This window comes from Coenobita brevimanus, chromosome 62 (assembly GCF_032717465.1).
Source record: "Coenobita brevimanus isolate Jiangsu-jjx chromosome 62, ASM3271746v2, whole genome shotgun sequence".
NCBI classification, from domain to species: domain Eukaryota; kingdom Metazoa; phylum Arthropoda; class Malacostraca; order Decapoda; family Coenobitidae; genus Coenobita; species Coenobita brevimanus.
The window spans coordinates 7,875,964-7,899,362 of record NC_137015.1 but is presented as its reverse complement, the minus strand read 5'-3'; the positions used below and the strand labels follow the sequence as shown (position 1 = coordinate 7,899,362).

The window sequence follows — 23,399 nt, the reverse complement described above, 5'->3', positions numbered from 1 at the left end:
GCGAGGTAGAGGGAGGAAAAGAGGAGGTATAGCTAACAGGAGGATCAGTTGTGTATAGGAGATATGTATAAATAGTAGTCTCTGCCTGGACTTTGATAACTTGGTAAACGTGGTTGAGTTCACTGCCTGTGAGTATTATGCAAGGCCAGATAATGGGCCTTGGCACCACATCACTGCCATGGTAGCCCCTCCCAGGATGATAGTAACCATTAACCTTCTTCCTTTTTGGTGGGCTAATAGGTGTTACACCTTGCTCAAAGGTGATCCAGGACTGTGCAAGGCAGTCTGTCTTCCATGAGCCAGATACAGTTGTTGTTGATCAACTCATGTCTGTATGGCCTAGCAGACCGATGAACCACAGTCAAGCAGCTGTCCCTGCCCGACCATCTTGTGCAGTGAACTGATGTCCCCATGCAGATGACAGGGCTTCACCTCAGCTGCGGGGAATAGTGAGGAGGCTTGGTTTCTGAACGGACGTGCACATGCGTCTTTCCACTCGGTTAACAGGCACCATAGCAGGCTGCATTTTGCCATGTAATTATTGCTTGCGTTTTAGCAAAGCAGAGCGATAATGTTTTTTCACTGCCTGTATGTGTGTGTGTGTGTGTGTGTGTGTGTGTGTGTTCCCATTATACAGGTATATCAAGATATGGCCAAAGTCTTGGACGAGTTGTAAAATGGGCGGTAAGGGTGAAGGGCAGGGTCACCAAAATGACTGCCAAAGGTCATCTGTTTTTTATCGACCACCTTTAGTATGGTACCATTATATCTCATGAACGGCTTGAGCTATCAGCATGAAACCTTCAGGGTATCAAGATATGCCAAAATCTTGGATGAATTCAAAAATTGTCACTCGGGATCAAGGTCACCAGAATGGCTACCAGTGGTCAACTAGTTTTTATCCCCCACCTTTAGCACTATTTTATCTCACGAACGGCTTGAGCTATCAACATGAAATCTTCAGGGTATCAAGATATGGCCAAAATCTTAGACTTAGCCAACAGCATATTCTGGTGAGTGATTAGTGTTCAGCTCCCGAATGCTTTACTTTCAGTTGGTTAACCTGCCCCGTCCCGACCGATTTTCCACCTCAGACTCCCCTTGATCCTGACCAATTTTGGAAAAAAAATTTTTTTTTTGGCACAGACCTCCTCTTTTGGTGAGAAACATTGAAAATTCATAGAGAAATCGCTTGCCTGAGGTTTAAAATACTCGATACAGGTAGGAGTACCCCTTACCTTACTGGGATTTCTGTCAGGCTCGCTCCAAAGAAAACGAGTTCTGTGGGAGGGTAACTATTCCACACCACTCATAAACAGTATTTATTTATTTATGTGGTACGATTTTATATGTAGTACGAGAGTATATTGGTTTTCACACAGTAATATAGGCAATATAAGCATTGTTTCACTCACCAAACACATCAACGTTTCATTCATTTCATTTTTAAAGGCTCCAACATGCTTGCATGTATCGGCCTTGGTCACATAATGGTGGCTTTCCACGCTGCATGATCCATTGCAGCCTCCCTGTTCAGTCCCTTAACCCTGAGGTCATACTTAATGACCTCGTGCCATGTCTTTCTCAGTCTACCCCTCATAACCCCACCCCCAATATTATTACTTCTCACCTTCCTCACCCTGTTATCATCCCCCATCCTCTCCACATGCCCAAACCATCTCAATCTACCTCTCCTCATCACAACGCCAATACTCTTCAGTCCCATCCTACCTCTCAAGTCTTCCATCGTAAACCCAGCCCCCCCTTGCACGCAGGGACGCATTACACATCCACCTAATCATTGTCATTTCTGTATGTCAGAGCCGGCGAATATCCCCCTCCTTTACTGCCCAGGTCTCACTACCATACAGCATTACACTTCTAACACATGCTGCATACAAAGACCCCTTAGCACGTAGGGAGAGCCCTCTCAATGTCAAAAGAGGCAAGAGCTCCCTGAACTTCTTCCAACCACTTCTCACCCTAGCCACAGAGCTAGCTCCAGCCCCACCTCTGGCACACAACATGTCCCCCAAATAACAAAACTCTTCCACACACTCAAGAGATTCACCAGCAAGTTCAATCCTTTTATGCTGACAATCTCCACCTGCTCTCCCAGACACACTGTACACATAAAATCAGCATTATCTCGCAGTCTACCTCTGATACCACTACATCTCTTATGCACCCATTTATCACAAACAGCGCACAAGATAGAATTACTTCCCACCCCCTCGTGGCAAACTACACATGGCCACTCTCCCTCGTCTTTGCCTACCGCCACCAACCCTAGATATCATCACTTTTGTTTTGTCTGCATTTACCCTTAAGCCCTTGTGTCCCATACCATCTCTCCACTTCCTAAACCTTTCCTCCGCCTCCCTTTCGTTCTCTGCAATCAACACCAAATCATCAGCACACAACATCTCCCGTGGGAGTCCGTTTCTAAAGTCCCGTGAGAGGGCTTCAAGTACCATGATAAACAACATGGGACTCAAAACTGACCCCTGATACACTCCAACGTTCACGGAAAACTCATCACTCAAATCTCCATTCACTCTAACCTGGGTGCGAGCACCCACATACATAGCCATAACCACCCTAACCAGCCACTCCTCCAAGCCAAGCTTTCTCATTGCCCACTTCACCACCTCTCTAGGGACTCTGTCTAAGGCCTTTTCCAAATCAATAAAAATAAAATACAGATCCCCTCTCCTACCAATATATTTTTCCTGAAGCTGTCGAACAATGAATATGGCATCAGTGGTCCCCCTACCTGGCATAAACCCAAACTGCATCTCATCAATATTCACTCTTTCTCTAATCATACCTTCTAAAACTCTCTCCATTACCTTGATTATCTGATCTAAAAGCTTTATACCTCTATAATTTCCTCTTTCCAGGGCATCACCCTTCCCTTTATACACATTTACAGTTACACTTTTCAGCCAATCTTCCGGGACAACACACTCATAAATAATCATATAACCTCACCCCTGTATATCCTGAGGCCTTCAACATTTCAGCAGTCAACCCAGACACACCTGCTGCCTTCCCCACCTTCATCCTGCCTATTACCTCACTCACAGTAGCAGCATCAATCTAAGGCCAAGGGCCAAACACTGGATCTGCTGGCTCCAAACCTTCCCTGCCCCAGTCAAACTCCTCATTCAGGAACCGGCTATAATAGTCTCTCCATGCATCTTTAATATCCTACTTTTGGTAGGTGGGGGCGCTCACCATCCACTCACTCGATGTAATGCTGCTGTCGGGTGTCTGCCTTTTCCTCTCCTCCATCCTTCTTTCCTTCCATCCTCTTCTGTCTTCCTTTACTTCATTCTTTCCTTGTCCTTCTGCCTACGAGGAACTATACACTTCCTCTTCTGTCTTTCTTTCCTTCTTTCTTTCCTCTTCCTTCTACCTGTGGGTGACTCTACACTGAGTGACAAGCCAAATGGCTTCCTGTACACCAGGAAACCATTTACTTCTCTGGGTGGTAACCATATAACCAAATTTTGGCGCCTGGTGGTTTAGTGAGTAATTATTGCGCTCAGATCGGATTGAACCGGTAAAGGTTTATATCCAAGGGATGGTTGGGGTTGATTGCTCATGTAATGCCACTCAGGGATGAGTGAGGCTAGTCACTCTCATCTTAAATGCCGGGACCAACTGCTTACCCCCGGGCTCCTACGCTCCTCATGGGGCAATGTAGGATTGGATGATGGATGGATGGATGGATGGATTCACCACTACCCTTCCTTCATCATTATTCACACACTGCTCACCTATAATATCCCGATTATCCCTCTTCATCTGATTTGCCACCTTAAATATCATATTTTTCCTTTCTCCATGACTCAGGTTATCAAGTAAAAGTCTCTGTGACTCAGACTTCGCCCTGGATACCTCTCTTCTAGCCCTACGCTTGGCAGCCAAGTATTCCTCCTTGCTACCACCCTTCTTCCATTCCCGAAAAAGCCTTCTTTTCTCCCTAACTGCAGCTTCTACACCCTCATCCCACCACCAAGTTACTTTATGTCTTGGTGGTCCTCTTGTCCAGCCACATGTTACATCAGTAACTCTCAGGAGATTGTTCTTGAGGGCTCTGTACTGTTCATTAACGCCTCTGTCTATGGCTCCCTGTTCAGCCACCACTCTCCTCATCTCGCAATAGAAGACATCCCTTACTACTTGGTTTTTCAGCTTCCATACTTTCCTCCTAGGTACATAAGTCCTCTTTTTCATCACTCGTTCTTTAACCCCTACACCGCGGGCATGTTTACCAATGTTTTGCATGTGCCGTGGGGTTATTCGGGCTCCGACAGACTCTCAAAAAATATTTGCCAAAAATCAGATATTAGTCCTAGAATATTAAAATTACATATGCTTATGGCACATACCTTCAGCTTTCTCCTGGAATGTTTGTTGAGCCTTCGTCGGTTACCGTAGGACTTGTGGAGACCTCTGAAGTTGGGTAATGAAGTCTCCACTTTACACTTCCCGACAACCCATAATATGATTACCACAGCCAGATATTAACACTATAAACACTACTCTATGATTTTCAAGTAGTTTGGGATCCATACTCCAAAAAAAACCCCACTGTGAAAGCAATGAAAATTACGAGCGCGTCTGACCGTCGCACTTGCGCTAGTTCGCTCTTGGTACTCTGTCATTTATTATTCATAAAACCCCTCACACTTTATGTTTCTGTTACTATATAACACTTATATATATCTACAGTCTTTATCCATAAGTTTCCTTCAGTAGTATTAGTTTATTGTCACTGTAGGGATTCAATTTCTTTCAGTAAAATATGTGGCATTCACTTTCTCGTCCTGTATACTAGCATTGAGAGTGAATGTCACTTTCACCTTCACTCTCATAACTCATAGTATTCAGACATGCTAGAGTGAAACTTTCACTTTCATTACTCCTAGGGTATATACTCGTATTCTTATAATACTACTCATTTACATTTCTATTTACGTTCTCTATTTTATTTATGTTATTTACATTTCTATTTTATTTACACTGTGTTATGCACTGTCACTTGAAGTAACTTATAAAACTATTTTCCACTGTTCACATATATTTACATTCATTACTTTCACTTGCTGTTTACACATTATTTACACATTATTTACAATTCCACTTGCACTGTTTTACTCAATAGAAAGATCGTAGTCACTCTTTTATCAATTGTCAGCCCTTTACCTCTATCCACACGAGGTTTAGTAGGGGGTAAAGGTCACAGGGCCCTTTGCATGGGGATGAAAAGTCCCTGAAGCTAGCAAGAGCGAACTGACGTACCTCCACGTTGGAAGATGAGAGTGAACTGATTAGGGTGGGCCGGGGTGGTGGCCTACCTAGGGAAATTCATTACTACCAACTTAGCCTCTTGACACAGCTATATATAGCAGTGAAATGATTGGCAGGAAATCTAGACAATACATTATAAATTAGGTAGTTCCAGGTGAATGTAAATATCACTTATGCTTCTCCCTTCCCTCCTTATATGTATACAGTGCTCGTCAGAAGTATGGGGCGCCCTGCGTCCCTCCTGAGAAACAAACCTTTCAACATTGAAAAAACATATAAATAATGCATTTTATTTACCTTTAGTGCTTCGTAGGGTAGCCTTTATGTTTCTTCACGGACCTGAGACGTCTTGGAAGTGAAAGGGCAAGGCTCCTGAGGTGCTGGAGGGGTATTTTGTCCCAGGAGTCACGAATGGCGGCTTCCAGCTTAGGCAGAGAGCTTACGTCCTTCCCTTGGAGACTCTTCTTTACGAGGTACCAGAGGTTTTCAATCGGGTTGAGGTCTGGGCTATTTCCTGGCCAGTCTGTCATGAATGATACCTCGCAGTCACGAAGCCAATTGGTGACCGATTTGGCCTTGTGAGCAGGTGCACCGTCCTGCTGAAACACTCGTGCACCTGTTAGCTCGAAGGAGTCTGGTAAATGATCACACAGAAGCTCCAGGTAAACATCCTGATTCACTCTGAGGTTCTTGGGAAGTACAACAAGCTTCCCCAAACCCTTCCCTGAAAAACAACCCCATACCATGAGTGAATCAGGATGTTTAACTGTGCTTTCTACATACCGTGGGTCAAGTGGGTCACTACCTTTGCATGCTCCTCTGTTACAGGTAACACTAAACGTTGCCTCATCAGACCACAACACTGACAACCATTGCTCCTCACCCCAATTTAGATATTTATTAGCAAAGGCAAGCCTACGAATTCTCTGGCTGCTAGAGAGAAGAGGCTTTTTCACAGGCCTGTGACTTGTGTAACCAAGCTCATGCACCCTACGAGACACTGTTCTCACTGACACCTCACCAAACACTTCCGGGTTGCTCTCCTTAATTTTCCTTGCACTCACACAAGGATTAAACTCCACTGCACGTTTTAAAACATTAACAGACCTTGGGGAAGTTTTCCTAGGCCTACCAGACCTCGGTTTCTTTGTGGGAACTTCACCACTGTTTTCCTCCCGAAACCGCGCACACCAACGACGCACTGTCGATCGTGCCACACCAACCAATTCACTAATTTCCTTTGTCTGGTGGCCTGCCTCCTTTAGAGCAATGATCTGGGATATGATTTCACTCGATAGTTCACGGGTAGGTGCCATAACAAAGTTTTGAAGGCCAAAACACTGCGGGACACTCGGTAAAAAATGGCGCAATTTGAGAGGGACACTCGGCGGAGTTCCTCTCTCTCAGGCAGCCCGTGGGCGACTGAGGCGGGAACCAACCAGCTCGTCAGAAGGCCTCAGGCTACCGTGACGTCATGCTCGGAGCTCAAACTTGTGGCTCAATTCTTACCCCCAAAAATGGGTGATTCTTTTTGGGCCATAAGTATTGTGCGCCCGGCGGACAACGCTGAATACTTCTGACGAGCACTGTATTTATTACAAAAATAGATTATACGGCATAACTCAAGGGGAAATAAACAGCGAAAATTAGCGAACGAGTGCACGTGAGGTGTTGTCAGGTGATAATTAGCCAATTCCAGGTGTATGGCACTCTCACTTACCTTATTTCTTTCTTGTATATATTATTTGGTATAAGAATAGGGCATAGGGCTTATTTCAATGGATGAAATCAGTGAAAAATTCCAGGGAAGATTTACTTAGCGTAGCACGGCCGGGCAGGCGAGAGGATAGGGTAATGGAGGGGGGGTAGGGAGGGGAGTCAAGAACGGGGAGAAATGGCTAAATTGTCAACAATGGATGGGAGTTCAGATGAGATTAGGAGTGCTGACTAGTGTTGGACATTGGCAGTACTGATAGATGATACAAGCCCCCACTTGGAAGCCCGGGTGAATTCAAAATAACACAGAATCACAAAAGCGACGCCCCGCGGTATGATCCCTTGCTCCCAAGTGTCATGAAAGTGACGCCCCGCGGTTAAGGGGTTAAGCACCATACCACAAATCAATAGTTTGTGCTGCTACACACACTCCTCACTTCTTATAACTTTAACATCCCTCACTAACCTCCTATCAGCCCTCCTAACCAGAAAATAATCTATCTGACTACTATTTTCCCCAGGCTCATGTAATTAACCTACTCTCTCTTTTTCCTAAAATATGTGTTGCACACAATCATGTCCGTTGCCTCCCCAAATTCGAGTATCCTTTCCCCTTCTGCATTCCTTATACCATACACACATCCTTCATGTACTCCTTCATAACCTTGTGCTGCTTCACCTACATGACCATTTAAGTCCCCTTCCAAAACCACTATCTCATCATCCCGCATACCACCTACTACATGTATGAAATCATCCCAAAATCTATCTTTCTCTGCTTCGTCCAATCCTACCTGTGGAGCATATGCCGATGTAACTGCAGCTATCTTTCTACCAAAATGAATTTTCACTACCAATATCCTGTCACTCACTGTTATAACATTCATAACATTATCCACCCATTTCTCCGCAACCATCACACCAACACCCCCATATTCGTCTGTCCCCCCCTGCCAAAACAACTTATAGCAACAGTCCCTCCCAACAATCTTTCTGACTGATCCACCCCTGTACCGGACTTCCTGCAAACACGCCACATCCACCCACCTCCTACTGAATGCCTCAACGACTTCCCCCACTCTTCCCCTCAAACTTCCCACATTCCATGAACCCACCCTCATCCCCCTGGATGATTTACTGTCCTCAGGCTTTCTTTGAAACTTATTCTTGTATTCTGTCATAGTCAGGATTAATAAAGGGAGATAGACACACCACAGGCCCCACTCACTGCACAGTCCCAGGTCCAGACAATGGATCTGGGACCCCTAGCCTACCAGCTTAACAGTGGCTGTGGTAGTGGCCTCGGGGCACCCTGCCAGGACAGCTGCAGGGACACCCTCCAAGCTTGCCTTGGCACTGCAACTATCCCGTCATTATACACCCACTGATAGGGCAGCCTCCTGGGGCGCTACTTCCCGGTTCGGGCCTCTTTCTATTGGGCGGAAGCGGCACCCTGGGAACCACAATGCCCTGTACTCTCTAGCACAGGCCTGAGCCCCATCTCGTCCTGGACCCATGATCTATGCTGGCGGAACCCCTGTCACATCCCCCCCAGAAGTCCGCCACTAGGTAGTGAGGGCAAAGTTTTCTGGCCTCATGCCCTTGCTGGCGCCAACCCCTGTAACGTAGTGGGATACGTTGTGTGAAATGTAAGGTGCACGTGGTGTAGTGCATAAGATAGTTAGAGGAAATGTTTGGGGGAGTATGCCGGTCTACTCTCCATGTTACTGTCACACTGAAAAGGTCAGCAAAGGGGGATAGTTAGATAGCTAGTGAAACAGGAGATCCAGCTCTCCCTATCACCAGCATTCCCATTCCCCACGGTAGTACCACCCTGTTTGGCCCGTGCTACAGCCTCCTGACCTTTTTGGCGACATTACCTGATCATCATTTCTGACTGTTTCTTCCTCTAAATCTATGTAAACTTTGTCCTCCACATTGTCATCGATTGGGGAATCACTCTGACCCTGAATTTCATACCGTGGCACAACATGTCTTTACTGGCCAGGTCACTGGTAACAGGTGAATTGCCGAGACAATGGTGTGCGGGGGGGGGGGAGGTTATGCGGTGTAAGGCATTGTCCCTGCCTGGCATCTTGTAGAGGAAGGTGTCCCTTGTATACGTACCAAAAATCACGTGCGAAAATTGAAAATTGTGCAAATTAGGGACCTTGCATTTGATTCACATTTATATACGTCAACGGGACTGACAGTGACCAAACGTGTAGATGTATATATACGTCAACGGGACGCGGCGGGTTAAGTGGTTACTGCCTACCATTGTAAATGGTTTCCTGGGTAACAAGAAATCATTTGGCCTGTCACTCAGTGTAGAGCCACCTGAAGTGAAAAAAGAGTAATAAAAGTGACAGGAAGGAAAGGGAGAAGTAGGAGAGACAAAGGCAGACACAGAGTTAGAATGAGAAGGGGGAGGGAAGAATTAGACTGCCCTGCATCAAGTGAGTGGATGATCACAACCTACCACAAAGCTGGATACAACAAATTGGTCAAATGAAAAAATATTAGCTATTTACATGTATTGATCTTGTGATTATTTTGATGATAACAACAGTTTCAGCCTGACTTGGAATACCATAAGACCTTTGTGGAGTAAGCTCTTTTGAGGGAAACTTGAAGAGGGAGCCTCATCCCTCACCCCTAGAGGGCCCAAGCTTGATTGAAGGTGTAAATGAGGACAGAAGCCTGATTAGCTTCATGTTCCTGTACAGTGATGAGAATTACAAGGATTGATCATCATCATCATCATCATCATCAATCAATCAGTCAGTCATTTCCTGTGGCATCCCATGGGATGCATAGGGCCTCGATGAACTCTCTCCACCAATATTTGTCTCTTGCCATCTCCTTCACGTCCCACCAACACTCCTCTCCCGCTTCTCTTTTCATTGTCCTCAACCAGGTTACCCTCGGCCTACCTCTTCCTCTTCTTCCTCTAGCAGTCCACTCTGGCACATCCTGTATTTAACTGCCTTCTTTTCTATATATGTGCCCCAGCCATTTCCAGCAAGACAGTCTCACATATTCATCAACTGGTTCCACTCTCGTAATATCCCTTACTCTCATTTGTAACTCTGTCTTGCCACTTTACCCCAAGAATCTTTCTCAGTATTTTATTCTTAAATCCTAATACTTTCTGATAATAATAATAGTTATGGTTAGGTGGGGGCACTCACCTTCTACTCACTCGATGTAGTGCTGCTTTGGGTGTCTGCCCTCTCCTCTCCTCTCTTCCTTCCTTCCTCTTCTGTCTTTCCTTCATTCTTTCCTTTTCCTTCTGCCTACAGGTGACTATACACTCCCTCTTCTGTCTTTCTTTCCTGCATTCTTTCCTTTTCCTTCAGCTTATGGGTGACTCTACACTGAGTGACAAGCCAAATGGTTTCCTGTACCCCAGGAAACCTTTTACTACGTTGGGTAGTAACCGTATAACCAAATTATTGAACCTGGTGGTTTAGTGATTAATTAAGACACTCTAGTCGGATTGAGCCTGTGCAGGTTTCTATCCAAGGGGTGGATGGGGTTTATTGCTCACGTAATGCCCCTCAGGGATGAGTGAGGTTGATCACTCTCATTTTAAATGTCAGGACCAACTTGCCTTGTCCTGGGCTTCTACGCTCTTTATGGGGCAACCTAGGATTGGATGATGGATAGGTAGATGAATAATAATCTATCAGATGCCTTAATTCCGTAAGGGGTGGCTACAAACAAATTGCTTCCATGTCACCCTGTCCCCTGCCATTTCACTGCCCAGCTTTCAGCTCACACCCCTGTCTCTCATATAATAATAATAATGATGTGTTTTTTTGTTTCTCAAAAGCGCCAGTTCTTCCATTGGGAATTCACTACCGCTTGACACACATATACATTATTCTTACAATTACAAGGATTGTGACATCTCTCATATACAATACAAGCTTCATCAGTAAAATAAAAAGGTAATGAAAGTGGCAGTAGTTAAACCCTGTAATCATCCTTCATAGTATCTCTCCAGGTCATAGCATTTTGAAAAAAGAAAAACTTTCAGCTGTCTCGTAAAAGATTCAACGGAAAAGAGTTGTCTCATGGACGATGGCAGTCTAATCTAGAGGCTCTATAAACCAAAGAACAATCAGAGAAAGATGACTGGTGAATGGCTCCAGGCTCGTCAGGATGCAAGGAATCATCTTCACTACATAAAATCACACCTGGATGTGCTGATGGGAGTTTTTGCAGTTCAGCAAGATACTTAGGTTCACCAAACTTAAGAACCTTGGATGTAATAAGACATAGTTTTAATTCACTTCTATACTTTACTGGTAACCATTGCAGCTTAGTTAGGAATGGGGTGGTCAAGGTTCTTGGGAGGAGACCAAAGATAAGCTGTGCTGCCCTGTTCAACACAGACTGAATTTTTGTTAGTATATTATCTTGGAGACCAATCCACGGCGAATTACTGTACAATAATCGATCCAAGACAAGACCACTGCATGGATCAGTATTTAGAGGCAATGTCTCTTCAGGAATTTTCTCACAGAGTACTGATTTCTGATGTGCAGATTACATCCTCAGACATCTTGAGTAATATGTTCTTTGTAATTTAACTTTGAATTGAAATGAACACCCAGATTTTGAACAGAACTAATGGGATGAAGGTGTGACACACCAGTGTTCAAAGCCAGGGCATTATCAGTGTCATTACCCCTTCTGTTTCCTGTGATGATGATGATGATCTCAGTTTTACCATCATTCAACTAAAGTTTCCTCCTAGCCATCCAACTCTTTAATATCAGACATTAGAGATTCAAGATTAGTCTTGATATTGTTGATATCTGGCATCTTAACATAGAGCTGAGTGTCATCAGCATAAAAATAATAGGACACGTCATGAGCATCAAGTAAAGATAATAAACCACTCATGTAGACTGTAAATAGATTTGAACCCAAAACTGATCCTTGAGGGACTCTGAACAGAAGGGAAGCAGAATCAGAGCTAACATAATTAACAACCACTCTCTGAGATCTATCTGACAGATACAACTTAAAGAGCAAAAGCACTATCACGAACACTGTAAAAATACAGATCATCTAATGATAGTTTATGATCTAGTGTATCAAAAGCTGCAGACACATCCAAGGAGAGAGGACATCCCACTACATGTGTTTGTCACCAAGTCACTGTGAATCTTTGTTAATGCAGTTTCAGTTGAATGGTGTTTTCTGTATGCTGATTGAACAACAGGAACAACTCTTATGTTCCAGTAGTGGTAAGAGCTGATCAAGTATGACCCACTCAGTAATCATGGATAAGAAAGACAGGTTAGAGATGAGATGATAATTTGTCATGCTCTCAACATCATGGCCAGGTTTCTTGGGTAGGGGCCTAAGCAAAGCAAGCTTCTCAGACTGCACAAAATTACTTTCTAAGAAGCATCTGTTTATTATGTTGCAGGTAAAGTCTGCTGCCAGCCTGTACACACAGGCAGTTGTGACAAGTTACACAGATTGTGTGGGCAAAATGTTTTGTTAAGTTTTGTGATGTAATGTTTGGCTTTGTTTCCATCCAGTGGATAAAATGTTGAAAGCAATTGACCCCCTGTGCACCGTGATTGGAAGTCATCTGAGTACACTTCACTAGAAGAACTGTTGTCTAAATCATTTTTATGTGAGAAATCTTAGTCGTAAAAAACGAAGCAAAATCAGAAGCCAATTTGGCTTCAGGTACTGAAGTTGGTTTAACAGGTACATTCTTCCAACCAACCAAATTGTTCACAACAGCATTTTTTTTTTTTTTTTCCCCACCACCACTTGAATCAGCTTTTTGATGTCTTGTCTTTTGGGCTTTTACAGCGTGAACAACTGCTCTACTGCAAAAATATAACTCAGACCAGTTAATTCGGTCCATTGCAAGCGCCACTCATGTTCTGCCTTTCTATGTTGTCGACGCAAAGAATTATGGATGAACCATACTACGGAGGATTATCATGTACAAGGATTGTTTTTACTACCTCAGGACAAAAATTGACCTAAGCTCATTGTTTTATATATCAACAAAATCATCAGAAGAAAGATTTGAATAATCAGTGTATTTTAAACGCAGATCAGTTTCAAGACACGTCAAATGGTGGTCAGCGTTCCTGTAATTTCTGAACCTGATGACCTTTTAATAGGAAGGGGATTTCAGAATATCAAAACTAAAAGTGATCAGCACATGATTAGAGATGAGTGGGTCAACTGAGTAAACCTCCACATCAGATACGTGCCTGCAACCAACAGGGGACAAGGTCAAGTCAAGGACATGTCCCGAGGCATGAGTTGGATCACTCACATGATTGAAAAAATTATTCTGGGTGATCAACTTAAGGAGTTCTGAAGAAAATGGTTTCGACTCCAGACTGTCATCCAAATAATTGAAATCACCGCAAACAAGAAGTCCTCCAGATTTAAGAGAAAACACTTCAAGAAACTGCCCAAACTCCTCCATAAAACCTCAGTCTGTGCCTGGATGACCTGGTTGATAGACAATTGCAATTCTAATGGTATTCTGATGGAAATTTATTAATACTACCATAAATTCAAATGAAGTTGGGTCAGGTCTGAGTCTATGAGAAAAACGTTTGCAAGAGCTTCCGAGTAGATGAGTGCTACACATCCTCCCGGATACCCGGATAGTCAGCAGCAGACCTCGGAATACTTAGAATGTGCCTTAGGCAAAACACTACAAATATACAGTATAATATTAATATCAGACTCATACAACCAGGTTTCAGTCAAGAACAAAATGTCAAGCTCAAGCTGATTTAGAGCTTCATTAATATAGTCTGTCTTATTCCTGATGGAATGAATATATAAAAGACTCATCCTTAACTGGTTCAAGAGGGATGTAGTCAGTTTTTTGAATGGTTGAAATTAGTATTTTCAGTCAATCTATTCCTATGAGGAATCATAATTGGACAGACTCTACGTGATGCAAAATGGGCAGCCGACTGTGAATTAGAAATAGTGTCTTGATGCCTTTAGGAAGAGCGGGTGATGTATTTGGGAGAATTTATATTACAATTCTTAGATTTATGGGCTCCACCACAAAGAGCACATTTAGGTTCATCATTTTTTCTAGAACACCTCTCAGATGTATGACCAAAACCCTGACAGTGATGACATTGTGTAACCCAGAATCTGTCAAAAGTGCAGCATCTTGTAAGATCCACACAGATATTGTTGCTCTTCTACAGTGGGGGATCTCACCTCTGGCGGCATCTTCAAGACAGCGGTTTTAGTGACATTCCTTGTTCTTGTGAAGAGAAGGTTGAGGGTACAACTTCAATCAACGAGCATCTTAATTTTATTGTCTTTATTCAGAATGCTTGAGATGTTGCCAGAGTCATCCAAGGAAGAGGAAAGGCCCATCATGGTCATTTTTGGTAGCATTTTCTTTGGCTCTGATATGCAAAAATTGCCATCACAGCCAAAATGATCATTCAGTATCCCAGCCACTTCACTTTTGGCCTTGGCTGATGGAAACTTCATTACTAGGCCACCAGCCTTGGTCTTAAGGCAGCTATCAACCGGTACCAAGCCAAGTATACCTCTGATGTCTCAGGTCCCATTTGACTTGTCAGAGTGTCAGCACTGCTCTTTAGTTTTACTATAAGTACGTATTGACCAAGTTTTTTTTTTTTTTTTTTTCCCCCATGAGCACTGATCTCAACCATGCCCCCAGGCAGATCCTTCCCTCCCCCCACGAGAGACCCTTGAACAGCGTCCGCAAATGACTTGCCTTGGTCTTGGGTCACAGCCATGGGTGATGAGACCTTGGTCTCTGTTGCCTCCGGTCTGTTTGAAAACATCTTTGATAGCCTGAAAGATCGGCCTGACAACCTCATCTTCCGACTCCTTCTTAGTGACTCTACATCCTTTTCCAGCGAAGACCTCAAATGCTGATGCAACACATTGGCTACACAGCTCCCGTTTCATCATCCCTCGAGACTAGTACCTGACTATCCCCCTTTGCTGAACTTTTTCAGTGTTTCAGTAACACAGAGAGTAGGCCAGCATGCACTCTAATACATGTTTCTCTAACTGTCAGCATCAAACTACATGCACAGTACATGCTACACTTCCATTTCAAAATTAAAAAATTAATATGGCGCATTTTAATGATGCCTCGGAGTCCCTGGGGGGGGGGACCATAAATGTCCCCACCATCCGCCCCTCTCCTGGTGACGACTCTAAGAGCTGCCTGGAATCACTGTCTGACTCACTTCTTCTTCATTTCTGCAACATTCACAGCCTTTCCTCTAACTTTCTTTCTGTTGGACATCACCTCTCGTCCTCTAAACCTCACCTTCTCTTCCTTACCGAGACTCAGCTGTTTGAGGCAGCTGACAGCAAACCCTTTTCTGTATCCTCCTACTTTCTCTATACTCATTTCAAAACCAAAGGTGGCTGTTGTGTATATGTACGCAATGACTTATCTTGCTCTTTTGTTCCTGAACTTGATTCTTCTGAATTCTCTACTCTCTGGCTTCGGCTTTCCTGTCATTCTGTGACTAAATATATCTACACTGTTTACTTATCCCGTAATTCTACTGACCATCAAGAATTCTTTGACTATCTTACTTCTATGATGGAACACATTCTATCCATTTCTCCTTTCTCTGAAATCTCCATTCAAGGATATTTCAATGTTCACCACCACCTTTGGCTCTCCTCTCCTTTCACTGATCCACCTGGTGAACAAGCCTAATGACCTAGAGCAGCTTGTACAGCACCCTACCCGTATCGCTGACCGCTCCAACATACTTGACCTCTTCCTTACAACTAATCCTTCTGGTTACGCTGTTAATCTTTCCTCTCTGTTGGGCTCCTCTGATCACAACCTTATTACCTTAACCTGTCCTATCACTCCGGTACGGCCTGCGGACCCCCCAAAGAAACGTCGACTGTGGCACTTTGGACCTGTGGATTGGGAGGCCCTCAGGCAGTACTTCTTTGATTTTCCCTGGAATGATTATTGCTTCCGTGGCTGGGAGTCATCTAAGTGTTCCTTGTACATTATGGAGGTTATTCTCTTGGGCATGGAAGCATACATTCCTTTCTCATATCCTTTGACTAATGCAAGAAAGCCTTGGTTTAATCATGCTTGTTCTAATGCTGTGCGCAACAAGGAGAAGGCCTATAAAAGGTACCAGAACCAACCCATCTCCGAATCACATCTTTTTTACATTTCTGCCCAGAATCGTGCTAAGTCTGTTCTTCGCTCTACTAAAAATTTCATCTGTGCTAAGTGCTCTCAACTCTCCAACTTGAATTCTTCCTGCTTCTTCTGGCATCTCGCCAAAAACCTTTCTAACAACTTTACCTCATCATCTTTCCCTCCTCTTTTCTACTCTGATGGCTCTGTAGCAATTTTTTCTACTGATAAAGCAGATCTCTTCGCTCAGACTTTCTCCTCCAATTCCACCTTAGATGATTCTAGTGCTGTTCCTCTATCATTTCCTCCCTCTGACTTCCTCATGGCTGATGTATTTTCTGCCATCACTGACCTCAATACTAACAAGGCATATGGGCCTGATGGGGTCTCTCCTGTTGTCCTCAAGAACTGTGCTTCTGTGCTTACACCCTGCCTAGGTAAACTCTTTCGCCTTTGTCTTTCAATTGTACATTTCCTTCTTTGCTGGAAGCTTGCTCTCATTCAGCCAGTCCCAAAGAAGGGTGACCATTCCCAACCCCCTAACTATCATCCAATTGCCTTAACCCGTTTACTGCGCATGGCGTTTTTTTGGAGATGTCCGTGGTACGCAGACTTATAGGTAAAATGAAATTTCCCAAAGGAATTGAGAGAACACATGCCAAAGTATATAGTAATGAAATATTAGCTCAATATTTACCATGGTAAAGCTGTGGATGAACATCAAAGTGTCTGATTCCCTATTGGAATGTATGGTTTTTGTTTTCTTTTTCGGTTTCGGTTTCGGTTCTGAAGGCTTAAGCATGCTTGCATGCGTCGGCCTTGGTCACCATGGCACTATATTCGAAATTCACTTGAGCAGCCAGGGCTGTATTGAGCAGTCGCACTCAGAACAGCCCAGGCTGTATGAAGCAGTTAACGGGTTAACATCCTGTGTCTCAAAAGTTTCGAATCAATTCCTAACAGAAAAATTTTAAAGCATCTTTCCTATCACAACCTTTTTTCTGATCATCAGTATGGGTTCCATGCGGGACGCTCCACTGGCGATCTTCTCACCTACCTTTCAGACTCCTGGTCGTCCTCCTTTTGGGACTTTGGCGAAAGCTTTGCCATCTCACTTGACATCTCAAAGGCTTTCAGTTGAGTCTGGCATAAACCTTTAATTTCCAAACTGCCCTCTTACAGTTTCTATCCATCTATCTGTTTCTTCATGTACAGCTTCCTTTCTGGTCGTTCTATTAGCCGCTGTTGTAGACTGTCATAGTTCTTCTCCTAGATTTATCAACAGTGGTGTTCCTCAGGGCTGTGTCCTATCATCAACTGTCTTCCTTTTATTCATCAGTGATCTTCTTTAAGCTGTACATATAACCTTGTCCACTCGTACACTGATGATTCCATCCTTCACCTTTCCATTCGGTTCCTGTAGCGTCCATCCCAGCAGTTACTGCAACAAACAAGGGATGAAGCTATGGCACACCCAATGTCTGACTTGGTTTGTATCTCTGACTGGGCTAAAAATAATCTTGTTGTTTTTAATGCATCAAAGACTCCTTTTTTACACCCATCAACCCAACAGGATCCGCCACAGGTGTACCCGCTAATGTTTAATAATATCCAGCTCAATCTTGCATCATCCTTGATCATGCTGGGAGTTTCATTCACTCAGGATTTATCTTGAGAGATCATATTGCATCTCTTGTAAAATCAGCTTCCAACAGATTAGGTGTGCATACCTTCTTTACCCCTGCACAGCTGTTGACTTTACACATGGGTTTTATTCTCTCCTGTGTGCAGTACAACTCTCATGTGTGGGGAGACTCCCCACATACAGCTCTTCTCAATAGGATGGAGTCAAAGGCTTTTCGTCTCATTAACTCTCCTCCTCTTACTGGCTCCCTTCAACCTCTGTCTCTTCGCTGCACTGTTGCCTCTTTATCTCTTTTCTATCGCTACTTCCATGGTCACTGCTCCTCTGAACTGTCTGCTTGCATCCCTCCACCTCTACAGCGGGCGCATAGCACCCGTCTAGCAACAAACTCTCATCCCTTTTCTGTCCATTGTTCTAATGCAAGAGTAACCGTTACTCCCAGTCTTTCATTTATACGTCAGGTCAGCTCTGGAACTGTCTCCCTCTGTCTGTATTTCCTGCTTCCAATGATCTTCAGTCTTTCATACGCAGTGTGTCCAGGCATCTCGAAATGAACAGATCTTGAATTTGGCTCACTTTTGTGTTGTTTTTGGAAGGAATTGTTTGCGAGCTCCTAGCCTTTGGTTGCTTCTTACTTGCATTAAAAAAAAAAAGAAAATAGAAAAAAATGTATTCACATGCCAAATGAACCCACTCGCTGCAGCAGGCACACTTAATTGCTTGTGCGCCTTTTGCTACAGACCCACTGCAGCTAGGGCTCTGGTGTTGTTTGCTCACGGCTGGCAAAAAAACAAACAAACAAAACTATAACAAACTGACAACAGCAGCAGCAAAAAGTATATACAATACTACCTGGGATAAACCTGGGTAGCACCGCCCCCATTTCTGTCCCCCTAATTTGGGGGGGGGGGGAACGAAAAATACAAAGAACAGAGATTAAGAAACGGTGTCTGTGAGGTAACCACGAGCAGGTGGGGTACGACATGATTACCCTTCTTGGAAAGGTAACCCAAACTGAAGTCCTGCAGAAGTGCTGAGATGGTATTTTACAACTTTTCCCAATTTAAACTTTATGGCTGCAGCAAATATGTCACTTAGGCAAGACCTCATTGGTTACAATACTGCCACTGTTCAGAATACCGTATTAATTTCTCCAAAAAATACTGAAGTTCAGCTACTCAGCCTGAAGCTGAGGAGAATACAGTTACAAAAAAAGCAGGTAGTCCTCATTTAAAGTTGTTTCATTTTTGTTTCATTACAGCATTCATGTAGATAAGCTTATTTATTTTTCACTTAAAGCTATTTACACAGTAATAAATTAAAAATATGATTCCTTTTTTTTTTTTTTTTTTTCATGGATTGAAAATGTTTAATTTATAATTGTTTTGTTTAGCAGAATATTGGATATATGCATCCTAGCCTTTAACTGAGGACTGACTGTGTTTCACCTTATTGCTAGCTCTTAATATTATAAATTAAAGTAGCAGAGCAGAAGAATATTCTAGTGAACTAATGTTTCTCATAAGTGTGCCAGGCTATACTTACGCTACTATGGCTTCCCAGCCTTCATGCATTGGGAGAGGCTGCCAGTATCAAGTGTGCCACAGAGTTATGTGAGCATTTACACCTGCTTAGTTTATTACTGGTGCTTGGCATGTGGATTGTTGTTGTTGATTGTGAAAGAAAATAAGATTAAATGCATGGTTGGTATTGAAAAAATGAGATAGTATGGAAAGTTGGTAATGAAATGTTAGATAAAATGCATTTTTGGTGATGAAGAAAAAGAATGTTGAACCATGATTTATGAGAGCAGAATGCATTGATCCTAGGATGCAATACATTCTGGTTCTTCCGTGTAAAAAGTGCTTGGAATATTAGTAAGAAAAGAGACTACAGAGAAGATAAAAATCTATACAGTATAGTGCAGAACCATGAAACGTGAGGACATAATACATCAAGCCCAGGATGTGCTAGACCGAGTGGGCCTCTGTTCATCACCATTACTTCCGACACACATAGAGCACAGGCTGGGTAAATCATCCCCTTATAGTTACAGTATTGTATTTTGTAGTTAACCATTTCAGTCAGATGATGCACAGTCAAATATAAAAGTTTGTTCATCTCTTGTGCCTCTTTAGTTGGTGGATTCATAATCATTTGACTTTGATGTAGTGGGGTGAGATGTATAGTATCCATCTTTAGGTGATTGTGAGAAGTGAATGGTCTTTGTATTTGACTGTACAGGTAGTCCTCATTATAAGTCATTGTGTTCCAAGATATCACAGGTTTTTCCATACGGTTGATTTTGTAAACTGGGAGAAACTGGCAGGTCACCGATCTGGATAGCAATGAAGCTGCCGTATGAAAAGTATTTTTTGTGTAACCTACATTTGACATTGCAGAAAAAAAAAGGACCATAGAAAAAGGCAACTAATAATGAAGACTTACCCAGTATTATATTTTATTCCTGCTGCTTTCAGATGCTTTTATTCAGCTAAAGAGAAACTTTTGAACTGAAGAATTAGATATGGACTTCATTAGCGCCTTCAGTACAAAAGGCCATTCCGAAATTGAATAAGTTAGAGATGGCAAAAGTTTTTAAAAATCTGATTTAAGAAGTTAATTTGCATGGTATGACATTTTTGTTCATGCTGTTTCAGTAGTCTTGTAGTTGTTGTTCAGATAAAGTAGTGTAATGTTGGTCCTTTCCCATTTCAGTAGGCAAATACTTTATGGATTGCATATTAACACCCACAATTGGGACAATTCCAGTATTGTTTGGCTAACACCAGGTGATTTTATTCAGCTGAGTTTGTTGTAGAAGCTTGAGATTGTTAATACTTTCACCATTACCCCTCTCATGGTCAAGACAGCACCAAAATTCTTCTCCGGCAGACACCAAGTACTGTAGTAGTAGTTCCCTAGGCAGTCTGGCCAAACAGCCCCGAGTCCCTTAGGAAGGCCGTGGCCGAGACTGGGCTTTCCCACAGAGCTCTCAAAGACTGTACGTTGTGTTGTTGGCGTAGGTGATTGTGTGTAATGCAGTCTTCCATAATGTGCTTAATAGTATGGGGTGCTGTGTTGCATCCTGGACAGGCATCAGCGACGAAGTCATCCAGTCTCTTCTGGTAGCTTAAGAAGGCTGGATGGTGCCCACATCTCAGCCTGGCCATGTGGACCCTGTCCTCATGAGGGAGATAGGATTCAGAAGAGTGGATGTCAGGAGGCTGTGCATGCAGCTGTGTGTTGTCTTTAAGTGACTGAATGGAGCGGCGAGTGATCTGAGTGTGGATATGCTTCTGGAAGCTGGTCTGAGGTGGGCGAGGGGGGAGAGATGACAGTATTTGTGTATGGTATCATGTGCTGAGTGTTGTTTTGATGTTCCATGGTGTGGGTGGATGTGCTGCCATGTCCTGTAGTGGATGTTGTGGGTTTGTGGAGGCTGCAGCAAGAAACTGGGTGCCTCTCATGTCCAGGTGATCCTTGACTTTGAGGACTTTGGTTTCTTGATGTAGGTGGTCTGTGGGTGAAGTAGCTGTGTAGCCAGTGATTATTCTTAGGGCCTTGTTCTGTATGATCTGTAGAGTGTTGTAGTGTGTTTTGGTGAGGTTAGAAGCCGAGGCAGGGCTTGCATAATTCATAATTCATCACTGAACGTATGTATTATTTGTATACTGTGGTGGTGGTTTCTTTGTTGTGTCTGAATGTTGTATGGGCAAGTGACCTCAAGGTATTGAGTCTTGGTGTTATTTTATTTTTAATGTTTGTGATGTGTTGTTTAAATGACATTGATGTATTGTGTGTTACACCAAGGATTTTGTGTGTGTGTGTGGTAGGGGAGTGTTGTTTATGGTGAGGTGTGGGATGTGACTGTGTTCTGCTGTCCAGTTTGTGAGAAGAGTCACTGTAGATTTGGCTGGGGCTATTTTGAGCCTGTTCGTGGTGAACCATTCGTGTAATTTCATTCAGTTGAGAGTAAATCATAGGAGCCTCATAATTTTAATATTCTGGCAGTTTTGAGACCATACCTTCAGGTGTTTTTGTATTATGGATAACAGCATGTACTTTAATTGTTTGAAACAGTGTTTTGAAAGTGAATCAGTTATTACATGGTCTGTTTTTGCTTTAGGTGATATGAAATACAATACCATAATGACATGAAATGATTGAGAGAGAAATACAGGTTATACTGGTTAAAGGCAAAAGTTTACCTAATATTTTACGTCTTCGGCTTCCCACTTTTTTCTTTTGGCTATTATTCCCAAGCTGAGAGAGGCTTGGTGTGTTCCTCTACCCATAGATGCTTCTTTTTTATGTGATGGTGTCAAGGAGGAAAGTGGTGGACATGCTTTGAATGAAGGGTGAAGTAGATGCATTGGAATAGTTGGCAAACTTTTGTCCCATACCTTCATATTGAGGTACTATAGACTGCAGTATAAATATTTTTGCACTGGAGATGTCTGAATCTATTTAGAAAAAAGTCATAATAACGTAAGATGAAGGACTAAGTCTGCTTTATTTTAAAATTCATCCTACCCCACCAGCACAGTGTTAGGTGTTCATATAAAAGAACACTGGCTGAAAAACATCTTATAAGGACAAAATATATATGCATTTCATAATCATTCTTTGTTCACTTACTTTTTACAAGAAAACTGCATCAAGAAAATTTAAAATGTTTCTGTAGGTATCACACTCTTTGCTTTTTCTGTTATGTTTCCTCTTCCTACCCCTTTAGCTTCAAAGAAGATGACAATAAGAACATTTTATAAAGACTAAGTTTAAGTAAGTTCTCACTTATTTTTCACTTATTTTTCAGATGCTTCCTACACTCCCAGCTCAAGCTCAGTGCTTACAAATGTGGCTCCCCCGGCAGCCCTCCCCTCTTTCCTCACCTCCCCCCTGCCTTCCACCACAGGTCCATCCCTTGTAGGTCCTCCTGTCCCCCCTCCTACCAGTGGCCCATTTCTACCCCCAGGCACCACTCCAACTTGTCCCCCAAGTGGTACGCCAATCCCTCACCCAGGTAGTACTCCTGTTCCACCACCAGGCAGCACCCCTGTCCGTCCCCCAAGCAGTACTTTGATTTCTTCCACAGGCAGCACTCCCATCCCTCCCCCAGTCTCCTCTCCCCTCCCTCCTGGCTCAAGTATGAGGCCAGGTGTGCCCTATAATGCCCTCTCTGCTACACCAGTTAGCATGGGGCCACCTCCCAACCAGGGTCCCTCACCTCTGCCACCTGCGACTCCTTCTACTTCCCCTCCTCCAGGCCATCCACCACCTCCAGCTGTATCTAGGGCTGCACCTAGCCCTACACCCACACCACAGGCATCCTTCATCTCACAGCCACCTGCACCCTCGCCAGTCACCAGCCAGCCTCAGCCACCAGTCAGGTCAGTTTCACAAAAATCTGTATAAACATTGGCTTACTTTAGTAGAGTGAGGAACTGTACAATCATGAGCAAAAGTTTGCAGATATTTCTCTGCTGACTGTGGTGATGGAAGGTGTTGCATGAAAAATAATGT

The 23,399-nt window shown here is 43.3% G+C and overlaps 1 protein-coding gene across 4 annotated transcripts in view; it reads left to right on the top strand.

The window, feature by feature from the left end:
• The window catches only part of LOC145404106 (protein PRRC1-like), an 83,949-nt gene that overhangs the window by 11,370 nt on the left and 49,180 nt on the right, over window positions 1-23,399 (top strand). For all 4 annotated transcript variants that reach the window (XM_080275718.1, XM_080275720.1, XM_080275719.1 and 1 more), the window contains exon 3: window positions 22,693-23,266. In XM_080275718.1, the coding sequence (XP_080131844.1) occupies window positions 22,693-23,266 (574 nt within the window). The remainder of the gene's footprint in view (window positions 1-22,692; window positions 23,267-23,399) is intronic.